We start from the raw sequence: 15,502 nt of genomic DNA, 5'->3' as shown, positions 1-15,502 counted from the left end.
AATTATTTTGGTAAGGTGGAACCTTCACTCTACATAATTGGATACCCAAAACAGCGTGGCTCAGAGGGGATTGGGCCAGATATTGTAAAGTGAGTGTGCCTTTGCTCAAAGCTAATCAGCTGCTCTGCTTAGGACAAGAGGTCATTTCTGGTTTGTATTACACAATTTACTCCATCCCTTTATTACGATAAATATTTGGAAAGATAAGCAAATAAATGGAATGGAAGATAAGCAAATCTTAAAACAAATGAGGAACATACCTTAAAACCCCACCAACATGTGTCAGATACATCAACATGTAATTTCTTAAACTCAAAATAAGAATCCTTCCTGAAAAGCATGTTAGTGTTATAGAAACTCCGTAAGAGGGAAATATGTAGATAATATAAATTTTGGTTAACTGTTAGGAATAATAACTTAAGGCCAGTGGATATTTGTGAAATTGTGTCCTAAAGCTGACCCTTACAAAATACTTGAATTAGTGAGATTAGGGTCCATTTATGGTCATAATATTTCCATTTGATTTTAGGAATTTCAAAATTGGTTGTAAAAATTTGCTTCAGGTAAAACGTGGAAGATAAGCATCGGGGGTATGTTTTTTTGGTGACCGTTTCTGAGAAAAATAAGTATGTGAAATGATGCAGAAAATCCATCTCGACAATTGGGGACTGGCTTTATCTTGAGTGGGAGAAGACAGTATAGATAAAACTTTCTGTGCAGGTTCCCTCGCCCCAACTTACTTGTTGCAAGATGACTACTCACACTACTTGCTACTTTTACTTGAATGCAAATAACTGTTTGTGCAATGAAAATGTATTTTAGGATCATTTTTCATTGGTTTTGAGTAAAAGTTTGGCTACTTTCAAATAATGCTATAGAAACCTATGGGCAAGATTATAGTTATAATTCTGGGACACTTGAACAGACTTGAGAGTTCTGATTTAATAATGGAGAAGTCTAAGATTTTAGGAAGTTTTGTTTCCAACTTTAACCTCTCTCCCAACTTCCACTTGGTTACTTGACCCAATTGAAATCAGTGGGTCCAAAATCAAGACTGACTAAGTCACCTTTCTTATTTTTTCCTCAACCTTGGCTTCATATTACACTCTGTTTACTTCTACTTTGCTCTGGTTACAGTCAATGAATCAGAAATGCCAGTTGACATTTGTTCTTTTTTAATGTTGTTTCCCCTGTGTGAGCTTTTATTCTCACAGCTACCACAGTAGTCCATCCCCAGATTATAAAACATACCCAGATTATTTCCATATCCGCTAATTGGCCTTCCATTCTCTATTACTGCCTTCTCCCACAGTACTTTACATTTTGATTGATCTAGCAGCTTTCTTTATTCTCACACCTCTATTTAAGAACATTTATAACTCTGCACCCTCCCAAAATAACACCTACCCATTCACTTGGAATTTAAATGGCACAGAAGCTTTTAAGCTTGTCCCTGCTATTTTTTCCGACTTATTACCTATTTCAAACCTAATGTGAATTTTGTCCCCTGGTCCATTTAGGGGCTCCTAGACACACATCTGTTTATACTGTTTGTTATTAATCAGAACCACCCTCCTGTTCTGATTCTTATTCTTTGTTCAAGGTTCAACTTGGGTCCTTCCATCTCCCCTACCCCCAACTCCCTACCACCCACCAGAGCCTTCTGATACTCTAATCCATCATCATTTGTGCCCTCTGAACTAAAACCACAGAATTATTTTGAACTTGTTTTCATCTAGTTCCTATCATTTGGTTCTATGTTTGATATTTTGGAAGGGCTGAATAATTATATAGGCTGTGACTTTGATAAAAATGAGTCATACAATAGCAAAGTACATCAGACTTCAACACTTATAAATCCAAAGTCAGGAGTTGCTTTCCTACGCTGTGATACTTGAGGTATTTTTGTCCTGCTAATAATGGATTGGTTTTTAGTCATTTTCTTATGGTCTGGTATAGATAGTTCAACACAAACACTGAGAGATAACAGTAGTTTAAAAATAACTGTCATTTTTATTAAGCAATAGAACTGTGGTAGTTCTTTTAAACATTGTTTAACAACCTTGTGAGGAAGATATTAATATCTGTTTTTCAGAGAATATCTGTTTTTCAGGTTTAGTAATTTGACTAAGGTCACATAAAGTAGTTGATCGAGGGGAATTCAAAGCCATTTTTTCTCAGTCACTATTTTGTATGAGTTGTGTACAATCTACTATTTGTAGTTCCAGATAGTCACGTACGAGTGATATTTGAGGGTCAGAACAAGAGACCAGGCCTGCTGCTACTCTTTTACGTGTTTTCTAGCAGAAGGAAATCAGTTTCTGGGTTTCATTTGGTACCTTCAGTGAACACTGGGTTTACCTACAGTTTATAAAATCTCCACAGTTATTCAAGTTCATAATCAGGTTCCAAGTTTGTAGTTTTTCTTCAGTGTGGAAAGCCTTGTAATAATGACTCTTCAGATTCATCTGGGAAAGGATTATAGGGTTTATGACTTAAAGAACAGGCTTCAAATTAAATGTTGCCTGTTTCTCAATCTCTTATCAAGGTAGAGAATTTTTCAAGAGCAGAGACATGTTAAAGACAGGGAAACTGATTATGTTCAAGTTACTTCCTACATAAAAAATTTAATTATGTATAGTGAAGTGTTCTTTAAGAATGAAGTGATGGTTTAAAATTAAATTACTTGGTTTTAAGACAGCAAGATACTCAATTAGACCTAAAGGAAAAACTGCTGTTTATTTTTAACTTACACACCAATGTCTTTAAGTGTGAAATAAACTTTAAACACTTGAAATAGCCTAAAAATAAACACAGCGGACTAATTGCTAACTGAGAGCATGGTGGGGATGTGGTGATCATGTGAATAGCGTGGCACTGCCACACATGAGTAATATGGACAGAGCTGCAGGTGGATTTGATCTTTTGGCCAGTATGGGGTTGGATGAGACTTTGAAATATCTCTGCCATCATGAATAAAGTTAAATTTCTCTCCCCTGTAGTTTTTTGTTGCTGTTATTTATTTTTTATTTTTACTTTATTTTTTAAATTGTAACTACAGATAGAAAAGGTTTCCTGGGATTAGGATGTGTAATTATTTAGGCATGAAACAAAGAGTTGTTTTAGAAATTTTACTATCATTAGAAGGAAGCTTAAAAAGACAGGAATTCCATTGTCTTGTAAGAAGTAAGAAATATTTATTGATTCCCAAATGGAGCTGAAAAAAAACCTTTCCTCTTTTAGAAAGTTGTGAATGACCCAGCGAGAGCTCTAGTAAGCTTTACTGAACCAAGCTGCTAATAGTTATTTAATGTTATTCTTCAGTGTGAAAGAATCTCCGTAGATTTCCCTTTTAATCTCTTTGAATTGCAGGCTCATAAACCTCTCTGATGAGTCCTGCCAGTGTTTTCTTAGATCCCACTGTTGAGACAATGGAGCCACAGAATTCTTTCACCTCTTGTTGTCAGACAAATCCAATAGAACACAAGGTCAGAAGGGCCTATACTTCTAAAGGTTGAAAGATTCTTTTTCAAGTAAGCACATACATTATTTGATTTTAACATTAGATTTCTCAAGAACCTCTCTTTATAATGTACTGACTTCTGTATGTAAATAGATTTGGAAGTTTTTCTTGTTTCCATATTTGGCTAAGCTTGTGAGCACAGCACAGGGTATGAACAGACCTTAATGTTCCTAGATACCTTAGAAAAAGTTGAACCCATTTACTTCAAAAGAATCAGCAATCATTTAGTATCACTGGACTCACTATAAGAGTATACCACATGCTAGACAATGCTTTTTATTTCCAAATGGCTGTATTTTGTTTCAAAATGCTTACTACCATTCTATATCAAAAATTCCAAATTTAATATCTTGGATCTGTTCATTTAATTAAATCACTCTCTAAATCAGTTTTTGTTTTCTCAAGCCTTTTAGTAGTGTCATGTTAACAGGGGAACTTTAGGAGATAGGATTTACCTTTCTAGATACCTATTAAAATGTTTTATTACAAGAGAAAAATATTTATGTAATACTACAAAAGAAAACTAACTTATCTGTTTTGAAAATGCCATGCCTGATTAGTGGACAATTATTAAAGCTAATTACAGGGTTCCTGTAAGTTACTTTAGAGGATGGGGAAGAATTAAGTTTTTTAATTATAACCACAATGGTGGACAAGCAGAGATCATTGTTTAAAAAGAAAAAAAACATTGATTTGTTTGTGCTCCTTCTTTGTAATTGTAGTGGGGTTTGAGGAGAGGGAATTTGCTGTTGCCCCATCCCTGGACACCTGCCTCTCAACAAAGGATCTTGGTCACCCCCCACCGCCCACATTTAGATTCACCTTTTACTTGTGTGTACCACGTCTGCTCATTATACAGTTCTCCAGGGATCCAATTTTCCCGAGTTAATCACCCCTCGCCTTTTTCAGAAATTGTTAGATTACCATCCTTTCAAAGAATATACACCTTCTTGAGTTTCTTCTTTCTCCTTTTCTTATTTCTATTTAAAAATGTAGCCACTTAGAGTCTCAACATACTACCTTTAAAACTTTTAAAAATTTAATCCTTACAGAGAAGTGCATAAATCTAAGTGTATAGCTTGATGGATTTCACAGTGAACACACCCATTTAACCAGAAAGCCTCTGGTTTTGTTTTTTTGTCTGTTTTTTGAGATGGAGTCTCACTGTGTCACCCAGGCTGGAGTGCAATGGTGCGATCTCGGCTCACTGCAACCTCTGCCTCCTGGGTTCAAGCATTTCTCCCGTCTCAGCCTCCCTAGTAGCTAGGACTACAGGCGCACACCACCATGCCTGGCTAATTTTTGTATTTTTAGTAGAGATGGGGTTTCACCATATTGGTCAGGCTGGTCTCAAACTCCTGACCTCAGGTGATCCACCTGCCTCGGCCTCCCAAAGTGCTGGGATTACAGGCGTGAGCCACAGTGTCTGACCCAGAAAGCCTCTTATGACTTCTTCCAGTTACCACTAACTCCTCATTTCCCCCACCATCATAGGGTAGTTTTGCCAGTTACATTTTGTGTAACGGGTAATCATACAGTGTGTTATATTTTTTGTCAGATACTAGTTTTTTAAAACCAGAATCCCTATAGGAACCTGGGCTGTTTGTGCCCATGGTACTGAATAATCAGGTCAACATACAGATGTTTAAACAGCCACAGAATATGAAAATGTTTTAATATACTCTTGGGCAAGGTACTAACCATTTTTGTGTATTCTCTTTTCATATTTACCATGAGATATGGTCTAAGCTAACTTTTCAACCAAGAAATAGGTAGCTACTCTAAAGTTCCTATGCATAGAGATGAAGAAAACATAGTAATAAAACTGAAAAGGCCACTTTTTTGAGTAGGTAGAATAATAGAAAGGGTTGCACATGAAATAGTAACTATGTGTGAAGAACAATAGCTTCCCAGTAGATTGGCAGTTATATTTGCAAGTCATTTCTAATTTATTATTTTTAAATAAAAAATGGCATCATGGAATATATATGAATGGGTTCTTTTTGTACAATTAATATATTACAGGGGTTCAAGATAGGTTAGATTAAGAAAGCTGATTCATCTTGTCATTATTTCTGTCTTGTCTGATTTGCTTTGATTGATTTCAAAATTTCTTAAAATGTCTATAAGATACCCTGGAATACAGGTGGCTTCGTTAGAAATGTATACCTGTTTTTCCCCTAAATAGGATTTGTTAAATGCCAGTTATTACCCCCATTCCTCAAATCTGAAACTGTTTAATCTCCCAATTCTAGCAAACAACCCTGGTCCTTCTGAGTAAGAAATGAAAATGTGATTAAGATTTTTGTCCCCACTCATGAGAATTTTAGATAGAATTTTTTAAAATTAGGAATATCTGAATAGCATATAGCCTACTGTACTTTACATAGAGTGTGGAATTAAATTGTTTTGTTCAGAAATTACTTAGCATACAGATAGATTCTGCATAAGCTATTCAGTAGACATACAGAGATGGAGGAACTATCTCTGACCACTAGGCAGAATCCTTATCTTTGGATTTTAGGGACAGTCTAATAGACTACTGGTACCCAGTAAATATGAAGTGGTATAATACCTGACATACTTTAATAGAAAACCATGGTGAGTTCACAATATTGTATAACCTTTTTATCTATTTTAAAATTATGTAACTCACTAATCAATTTTGAACAGGCAGTTACTAAATATAATTAAATTGAGGGCATTCACATCACAGAACAAAGGGAAGCATTTTCAGCAAGTGAACAAGAGACTAGTGAGACAGCTAAAGAAAATTTTATTGGGGTGGGGAGTGGATTTTAGTAGGGTTTTTTGTTTTGTTTTGTTTTTCTTTTTTCTTCTTTTTTTAAATTATTTACTTCTAGAACAACAATACAAGCATACAGGAAATATAACATGCCTTTTAAAACAAAGACAAATGCTTCCCATCTTTGGCTGCCATTTTTGACCCAAAGAACACTTGTTTTAAGCAAGAGAGTAGATGCTCCTGTTACAAACTGTAGGTGGAATTCCAGGCTTCCTCGGACCTTTAGTCTGCAACAAAAACTTTGGACCAGGAAACAGCAATAGAACATCAACACAATACATTTGTGTTGTGGGGTTACTGAAATACTGAAATAAATATTCCTTTAAGTTACTTAATCTCTTGCAAACAATCAAATGTAAAATGATTAATAGCCTTTTACATTTGGATACAGCAGTATTTTTTAAAGCACTTTTAGTCTGATCTCATTTGACATGGAGAACACCTTTCTATTAGTCTGCCTCAGCTGCCATAACAAAGTACCATAGACTGGGTGGCATAAACAAAATGTATTTCTCACAGTTCTGGAGGCTAGCAAGTCCAAGATCGAGGTGCTGGTTCACTCGGTTTCTGATGAGGGCTGTTTTCCTGGCTTGCAGACAGCCTCCTTCTTGCTGTGCCTTCATATGCTCCTTCCTGTATGTGTGGGTGCATGTGGAAAGAGATCGTTCTCTAATCCCTTCCCTTTAAGGCCACCAGTCCTACTGGATTAGAACCCCACTTTTATGACTCCATTTAACCTTAATTACCTCCTAAAAGCTCTATGTCTAAGAACAGTCAAATTATGGGTTAAGGCTTCAACATATTAATTTGAGGGGGACACAATTCAGTCAACAGCAACCCTCCTGAAGCAGAAAAGAAGACATAACTGCTGTTTTAGAGATGAACTAACCGATACACCTAATGTTAGAAAGTTAGTAAAATATTACAACTAAGGTTCAGATAGTTATTTTTATCCAACTCCACACTGCTTTCTTAGCTAGTTTATCTGACAAAAGCCAAACAAACAAAATACATTTCCCTACTGCTTACAAAATAGAAGTCACTAGTTGATTGCAAAGAATCACCAGAATTAACTTCATGCTTTTCCATGTTGCATGGTTGTGAAAAATGGGATTGATTTTGACTTAAAATGTATAAGAAATGGTATGTTCTAGATTTTTCAGTCAGCTAAAGTCAGGTTACTTTAACACTACTGTCAAAAGTACTAGGCTAAATTTTTAAGTGATAGGTAAGTTAGAATTGTAGTGACCAGGCTGGCGTTGCCTTTTTAGCATTCTTCAAGGTTACAACTAAAGTATCATGCTTTACAATTAAGTGTCATGTTTTATATTTTACAGAAGATGATCTAAGAAATATAGGACCAGTAGATGCTCAAGTATATCTTGAAGAAATGTCTTGGAATGAAGGTTGGAATTTTTTTTTTTCTTCTGACAACATTAAAAAAATTAGGAATTTTCTATAAGAAAAAAAAAACTCATTGGACATTTGGAAATCTTAAAAAGAAATAATAGTGTGGCTTTCTACATATATGTGGTATTTCTGTTTGGAGTATTTCTGTTTAATTCTAAACTTTATTTATTGACTGATATCCTCCTATGTGACTCATTTCCAGTTATTTTTATATTCTAATTAGATGTTAGGAACATAAAGTTTCATAAGAGTTTTTTGTCGTGTTTTTTACTTCAGTTTTTGCATTACTGTCTATGTAATATTGTAATATGGTAAATAATGTCAAACAAGATAGTTTTTTTTTCATTCCTTTTAATGTTGACAAGATGAATTCCTCTTAGAATTTTTATTTTCCCTTTATATATAATCATAAACTGTCAGGGCAGGGCTTTTAAGAGGCTTTTTTTTTTTAACTCTCACATACTGATTGTCTTGTAGGAAGAAAAGAATATCTGCCATTTCCCTTGATGCAACACGAAGTCATGTCTTTTTTGCTTTTCTGTTATTAAAATTTTAGAACTTAAATCCAATGTAGTTTTCCCATTCTTCTGATGGTTCCTTGAATTGTTCTGGTTAGACATCATTAAATTGGGAAACACCCTTTACTAAACGGAAGCCATGAGTACCATACTTACTTGTTTCTCTGGGTAAATGAAGAAAATCTTACCATTTCCTAGAATCTTTAGATACTCTTAACCCTTTAACCTTATTGTGCAGCATGAAGTACAAATTCCCTCAAGGTTTATAAAAATCTACTAATGAGTGTGGATAGGTAGAAGATAAAAACAGAGCCATCTGAAACCAAATTTACTTTTTAAATGGCAAATTCTTAACTTAGTGCCCCTAAGATGTGGGTCACAAGCCATATTAACTTAGAAAGGGAATCACATCTTTGCCTCTGGGACCATTCTGCCCCCAACCCCTCAAGTGAAATCCTAGAGTAGAAATTCAGTGAATCATTGGTAAAGTTGAGGTTTTGTATAACTGGGGCTCCTAGTGATGGTGACAGCCTCTTTAGAGTAAACAGGAAGAAATACTGTGAAAACAATACACTAGTGACACAGACTTTTCACTGCTAGTTTGTGGAAGGGACACTCTAGAACATGTCATTTATCAGGGAGACTTGCCTAACTAAAACAATATATATGCACATATGTATATATACACATACACTTTTTATTTTTTTCCAAATACACAGACTTCAAGGAGACTAAGTATGTTTTGAAAATATAGTTTGTCTCCTTATCAATTGGTATGTATATGTATGTTTGTATGTGTTTAATGTCTTATTAAATTAGTTCTTGCTATAGTCGATATGGGTAATATATTTTATATGATAATGTGAAAATACTGAAAAATGGTTTGTATAATTTTTTTTCCCTTTTAAATATATAACAATATAATGTTAAGATCTTAATTTAACATGAGAATACGGGCTGGGAGCCTGGAATCCCAGCACTTTGGGAGTCTGAGTTTGGAGAATCACAGAGGTCAGGAGTTTGAGACCAGCCTGGGCAACATAGGAAGACTCTGAGAACAGATTGTGAGAGTAGGAAAAATAAAAAATAAAAACAAAACAAAGCAAAAAAATAGCAAGACCACATGTGTACAAAAAATTATATATATATATATGTGTGTGTATATATATATATACACATATAAACTTTTAAAAAGAAAAGGAAGAAACATAATATGGATTAGTGGCTTAAGCATCTGTCTGGTCAATAAATACATGGACTTTCTGATACAAGTGAAAATGCTAACATATAGAAGGAAATGTACAACAAAAAATCATCAAGCGTTATCATCAATGTGTTATTGCCCCTGGAACTCCCTAAAGTAAACTTGACAGTAAAGAAGATATAGAAGAATCCAACCCATAGCCAATGAATTAGTAATAAGCAGATAGTTAATCTTAAAAGTATAGGATGCACTTAGACGCTTAGGTTTTTATAACTAAAGATGGAAATAATTCTAATCTTAATGAGAGAAAATACCAAGCAAGAGCTACATGAAACCATTATTCTTGTAGGAATATTTAAAAACAAATCATAGAAGTTTTGATTTTTTTTTCCCAATTAAAAAGAGAAATTTTGGCAGATGAAATTAAATAAAAAGTGTGATCAACTAGGAAAGGAAAAATTTGTTTAAAGATCCCCTTTAGGATCATTTTCTGAATAGCTGTGGAAAGTGAAGATCTGAAACAGGAGAAAAGTTCATGAAACCCTATAGGATAGACACAGCCAAATTGTTGGTTGCCTGATCAAAGGGCAGTATGAAATGATCCTTTTTATTATGCTTAAAAGGCATATGTGAGTTGTGCAGATATTGAAGCTAATCTTCACCCTTAGTCGTTATACGGCTTGGTCATTTTGTTGGCCGTCATTCAGAGTATTTAAAATGATGGTTTCTGTAAAAGTTATCACCTGGTTAAAAGCTTGATGGTATAATAATAATAGAACTTTTACAAGATGTGAATTTTTAGTGAGCATTATTTGGAGTCATCTATGACAAAACTCCACAGTAGCCCATGGTGTCCTCTGTGTCATTTACCAAGAACATGTCAACTCAAATTGTTTTCCAGTGTTCACTGAGGTGGTAAAAAAACAAGGGGGTAGGGGGAGATTTAGCTTAGGAAAATCAATGGTTAGAATACGTACATTTTTAGACAATTTAATAATTAAAAAATTCACTTTCAGAACATGCTCTAGTACGTAGATGTTGGCTTAGGGAAGATGTCTGCATTTTGAATTCAAGATTAAATTATTTTTCTGTATGGAGAACAAAGGCATTGTGGTAAAGAAAAAAAAGCTGGATTAGGTGAATGAATTCATTTTCCTTACTGATTAAAAAAGAAAACACATAAAGTTAGCTTATTTAATTGCCAGTTTTTCCAAGGCTGAACTTGTAAGAGAGCAGGTACAAGGCAGTTGAATTTTGCTTTTTTAAACTACATATGATATGATCTAAGTATTAATCAAATTTGATAATTGAATGAAGATATTTGATTGTATGAAATCATGAGTCCTTTGAGACTTATTTTCTAATAATCAATTATGATGGTGGTAAAATAATGTGATTGATAAGTTATTTTCCTTTGACAGTTACTTCTCAGAGACAGTAAAATGGAATGACCAATGGATCAGAGATTCTTTAAGTCAAAGGGCACAAGCATTTCAACTTCCCAGGAAAATGACACACTTAAAATTTCCACGATTAGGAGCCTAAGTATTGCACTGTATTGCCTCCTTTGGGCATCTAACTTCAGCATTTTGTTGGTTCATGTGTCATTTGTAAAAATCAAACAAACAGAAACACACACATACCTCACAGGATTAAAAAAAAAACAACCAAAAACCATGGTGTTGTGTTTATAGACTTAAGATTCTTGAAATAGTGTGACACTAGAGGTGTCCAGATGTTGCACTTGATAAATAGTCTGGTTTTTTCTAAAGAATAGACTTCAGGCAAAAGCATCATCTTCCCTAACAGTGAGACAGGTAGGGCTGTTTTTCTTTTTCCTTCACTGTAATATTTTAGACAAATACATTGTTGAGAAAAATGTAAAATTTATATGAATTTTAAGAAAACAGAAAACTTCAAATAAGTTTCATGGGTTGCTTCTGAGCATGCCCTCTCCTCCCAAAATCCTTGGACTTTTAATTCATAGCTTCAATCCCTCTCCTCTACAGAGAAAGATTCTTTGGTAGGTAATTTTTATAAACATTGCCCCTTTCAAGAAATCTAGTTCTCCTTTAAATACATTTTATCTTTACTGAGCTTCTTTGTTTTGTTTTACAATTTCTGTGGAATAAACTCTGCACCTTTTAAGGGTATTAGTGAGATAGTTACTTACAAGTCTTTGAAACATTATTTTGTTTTCTTTTGCAGATGATCACTCTTTCTATCTGAGTTGCAGATGTGGTGGAAAATACAGTGTTTCCAAAGATGAAGCAGAAGAAGTTAGCCTGATTTCTTGTGATACATGTTCATTAATTATAGAACTGCTTCATTATAACTAAAATTGTTCACAACTTGAAATGCTTTAACTGTGGTATTGAGACATGATGAGGAGAGGCCATTGGGCTTTGTCCATTCAAGGAAATGGATTTTTTGTCAGCCCTATTATTTGCAAAGAAAATATATAATTATCAAGCAGAGACCACCTCAGATTAATAGAGAATGAATATAATTATTTATTTGTATTTATAATTTATATTTACAAGTTGTCACAAAAAAGGATTTGATTTGGTGAATTCTGAGAACTTTATGATGCCATTTTTTCTTCCATGACACAAAATAAGAATTTTCTTAATATGAGCATGTCTCCTCTTTTGAGTGGGCAACAGTATCATCATATTCCTTTATAGTTAATAAGTTTCTGATCTAACAGATAATGTTTATAGTTGCTAAAGTTATAGGCCTGTTGTACACCTATAATCTTTGTGAGTAATGTGAGGCCAGTTCTCCCATAAGGAAGGCTGGTTATGGATATTCATAAGGTTATTTCAAAGTTAATGAAGACAAAGTGGCAACTATAGAAAGTGTTGACTCCAATCTTGGCCCTGTATTTCCAAAGCTTGTAAACACTGCCATCTTCAAATTTAAATGTAATTTAGGAAATGGAAGCTTTATTTTTTAATTTTAATTTTTATTTCTTTTTCTGAGAGTCTCACTCCATTGCCCCAGCTGGAGTGCAGTGGCATGATCTCGGGTCCCTGTAACCTCCGTCTCCTGGGTTCAAGTGATTCTCCAGCCTTAGCCTCGCAAGTAGCTGAATTACATGTGCCCACCACCATGCCCAGCTAATTCTTATATTTTTAGTAGAGATGGGGTTCCACCATGTTGGCCAGGCTGGTCTCAAACTCCTGACCTCAGGTGATCCACCTGCCTCGACCTCCCAAAGTGCTAGGATTACAGGTGTGAGTCACCATGCCTGGCCTAAGTTTTGTCAGTAGAGACAGGATTTCATCATGTTGGCCAGGCTGGTCTCGAACTCCTGGCCTCAAATGATCCATCCGTGTCAACCTCCCAAAGTGCTGGGATTGCAGGCGTGAGCCACCGTGCCTGGCCAGAAGCTTTTTAAAAAAATAATGATTTGAAATTGGTGCATTATTTCTCTTTCTATTTTGGAGTGTTAAGATATAATACTGGGGCCAGGCATAGTGGCTCACATCTGTAATCCCAGCACTTTGGGAGACTAAGGCAGGCAGATCACCTTTGGTCAGGAGTTCAAGACCAGCCTGGCCAACATGGTGAAACCCCATATCTACTAAAAATAATTTTTTAAAAAATTAGCCAGTCATGTTGGTGCGTGCCTCTGGTCCTAGCTACTCGGGAGGCTGAGGCACAAGAATCGCCTGAACCCAGGAGGGAGACACTGCAGTGAGCAGAGGTTGTGCCACTGCACTGCAGCAAGACTCTGTCTCAAAAAAAAAAAAAAAAGATGTAGTATTAATGCCTATATTTATGAAGATGGAGCCATTGCACTGCTGCTCTGATGAAATGCACTTTTATAAAGTATTATTGACTATAGCCAACGATAGATGGCATATGACTTAAAGATGCATTTTTCTATGTATTTAATATTTTGTGTACAATAGAAGTCAGAACTCATTTAAAGAACTTTAAGGGATCCTTTAGAAACATTTTTACTTAATTTCAAATGAGTGGGCTGAGCATGTAGACTAGCAGCTTTTTATCAAACCTGGCATTGTCAGGTTGAACTTATAAATACAAATAGTTACTACTCTGACTTGTAAATGTAGCTGCTAAAGTATGAGGCATATTTAAGAAGAATAGATTAGTTTCATTACACCTATAAGAACAAGAATTCAAAAGTGAGGTAGTCATCCTGGTTCCCCCTCCCAAAGTATTTTTGTATCATAAAATTTAGATGACCTTTTTGGGTTACATTTTCATCTATATATTTTGAACTAACAGAACTAACAGAATGTGTGTTGAATATTCTTTACATTTAACAATAAAAAACAACTAAAACTGAATAGCAAATAGTTTATTAGTACATGGTTTCAACGGGAGTAATAAATTCACATGAAAAGGAGACAATAATCAAGTCAAAAGAATAAATGATTACTAATCATCAGAAAATCTGTGGCCATTAGGGCTGGCACGTAAAAATCCAAAATCACTCAGAGGCCAAATCTGTAAAACCAAAATGAGGTTGAAGACAATTAGTGAAAGTAATGTTATAGTATCATCATATTCCCTTTTGCTATCCATCCCTTTTCTCTATGCCAGATAAGCACTTTCTCCTTACTCATCAATCAAGAATAAACTTTTCCACATCAAAGTAAGATTTGAGAAAATAAACATGTATATATATGTTTAAACTCCAAAGTTTGGAACATTCAAACATTGTACACGAAATTATATGTGTGTGGTGTGTGAATACATATGTATGAATATATGGTCTGTGTTTTCTTTTACTACTCGTAAATAAGAGTTAACTGTATACTTTCAACCAAAGGGGTTTAGATTTAAGTACTTGAATATGGCATGTGTTTAAATGTAAACAATCTGGTAAATTACCTAACAGCTCCATGTATTCATGTATGTTTTTCTCCTCACTGACTGTGATAAAAAGGAGGGGCCAGTGAAATCAATAATCTTCCCTAACAATCACACATTCACGATAAGTCTACTAACTCATACTACTCAACTGGGGTATCCATACATTACAGGCAGTTTGAATCCAGACCGTTCTTCTGCACATGCTTATTAAAATATGCCCTGCGCAGGATGTGAACATGGTTTTAAGAGTTGTACAAGAGAGAACTGAATTTTTGGAAATTCAAATTAAAGTTTTCTTAGGCTATAGCTAAGGTAGTTTGAATTTTATTATTATCTCTATGGGAGCCGGGGCAATGGGGGAATAAGTCTGCATATGGCTATTAAGTTAAAGCCAACAGGTTCATAAAATATATTCAGTGCAACAGTTAAGTACACTGACAGTCTGAAGATTTCAGAGATCATTTTGAGAGAAACTTTTTTTCTAGCTCAGAAAATAAACCTTACATTTTAAGCAGAAAATGGTACCTTAAAGAAGATTCGTCCTCTTATTAGTCCATATGGAATAGGTCCATAGTATCTGGAATCTGTAGAATTCTGTAGATTATCACCTTCTAACCAAACATGACCCATTGGCACCTAGAATTAGAGAAGAAATGCAGCCCCTTTAAAAAAGATAAAACCTAATTTGGGTACTATAATTAAAAAGCATGTCATTCAGAGGTAGGGAGAAATGTCCTAAGGTTCTCTTTTATAGAATAGATACAAATCCTAATATTGCATTTTTGCTTTTATATCTTGCACAATAACTTTTACTAAATATCAAAGGTTTCAACTTTTTAAAAAACCTATCTTTTTTCATCATATGGTTCCCAAATATTAATTTGTTATACAAACCCCAAACTGAGGTTATAAGAGATCAAAACAGTGTGACAGGGTCATTAATTTAATAGACTTCAAAAGAGGTCATTAGGATGCTGACTGAAAATGTGCCCTTATGTCTCAATAACAGCATAAGCAGGGCAGCCACTCACTCAGCAACATCCTGGGGCCAATACCAAGGCCAGACCTATTAGAATGCTCATGATGAACTAAATGGTAATTGATTGTGACATCAATTACAAATAATCTCATCATTTTATTGGAGTGGGCTTGTCAGAATTCTAATTAAGATCCCTGTTCTGCCTTTGTAC

General features: G+C 34.8%; 2 protein-coding genes across 20 annotated transcripts in view; one reads left to right on the top strand and one right to left on the bottom strand.

The window, feature by feature from the left end:
• Nucleotides 1–15,502, top strand: part of DNAJC24 (DnaJ heat shock protein family (Hsp40) member C24) — a 60,709-nt gene that overhangs the window by 41,234 nt on the left and 3,973 nt on the right. Inside the window, exons 4-6 of one of the 6 annotated variants that reach the window (XM_008003057.3) lie at nucleotides 7,667–7,735; nucleotides 11,670–11,740; nucleotides 15,322–15,407. In XM_008003057.3, coding sequence (XP_008001248.1) covers nucleotides 7,667–7,735; nucleotides 11,670–11,740; nucleotides 15,322–15,396 — 215 coding nt within the window. In that variant the 3' untranslated portion in view covers nucleotides 15,397–15,407. Of the gene's footprint in view, nucleotides 1–7,666; nucleotides 7,736–8,216; nucleotides 10,158–11,669; nucleotides 13,259–15,321; nucleotides 15,499–15,502 lie in introns of those variants that run through there. The other 5 variants (XM_008003050.3, XM_008003061.3, XM_008003068.3 and 2 more) reach the window with 5 other exon arrangements.
• Nucleotides 13,780–15,502, bottom strand: part of IMMP1L (inner mitochondrial membrane peptidase subunit 1) — an 83,727-nt gene continuing 82,004 nt past the window's right edge. For all 14 annotated transcript variants that reach the window (XM_073017575.1, XM_037997508.2, XM_073017566.1 and 11 more), the window contains 2 exons: nucleotides 14,838–14,948; nucleotides 13,780–13,943 (listed from right to left, as the gene is read on the bottom strand). In XM_073017575.1, the coding sequence (XP_072873676.1) occupies nucleotides 13,875–13,943; nucleotides 14,838–14,948 (180 nt within the window). In that variant the 3' untranslated portion in view covers nucleotides 13,780–13,874. The remainder of the gene's footprint in view (nucleotides 13,944–14,837; nucleotides 14,949–15,502) is intronic.

The sequence above is a fragment of the Chlorocebus sabaeus genome, chromosome 1 (assembly GCF_047675955.1).
Source record: "Chlorocebus sabaeus isolate Y175 chromosome 1, mChlSab1.0.hap1, whole genome shotgun sequence".
In the NCBI taxonomy this organism is placed as follows: Eukaryota; Metazoa; Chordata; class Mammalia; order Primates; family Cercopithecidae; genus Chlorocebus; species Chlorocebus sabaeus.
The sequence above is the reverse complement of the archived record's forward strand: the minus strand, read 5'-3'. Positions and strand labels throughout refer to the sequence as shown.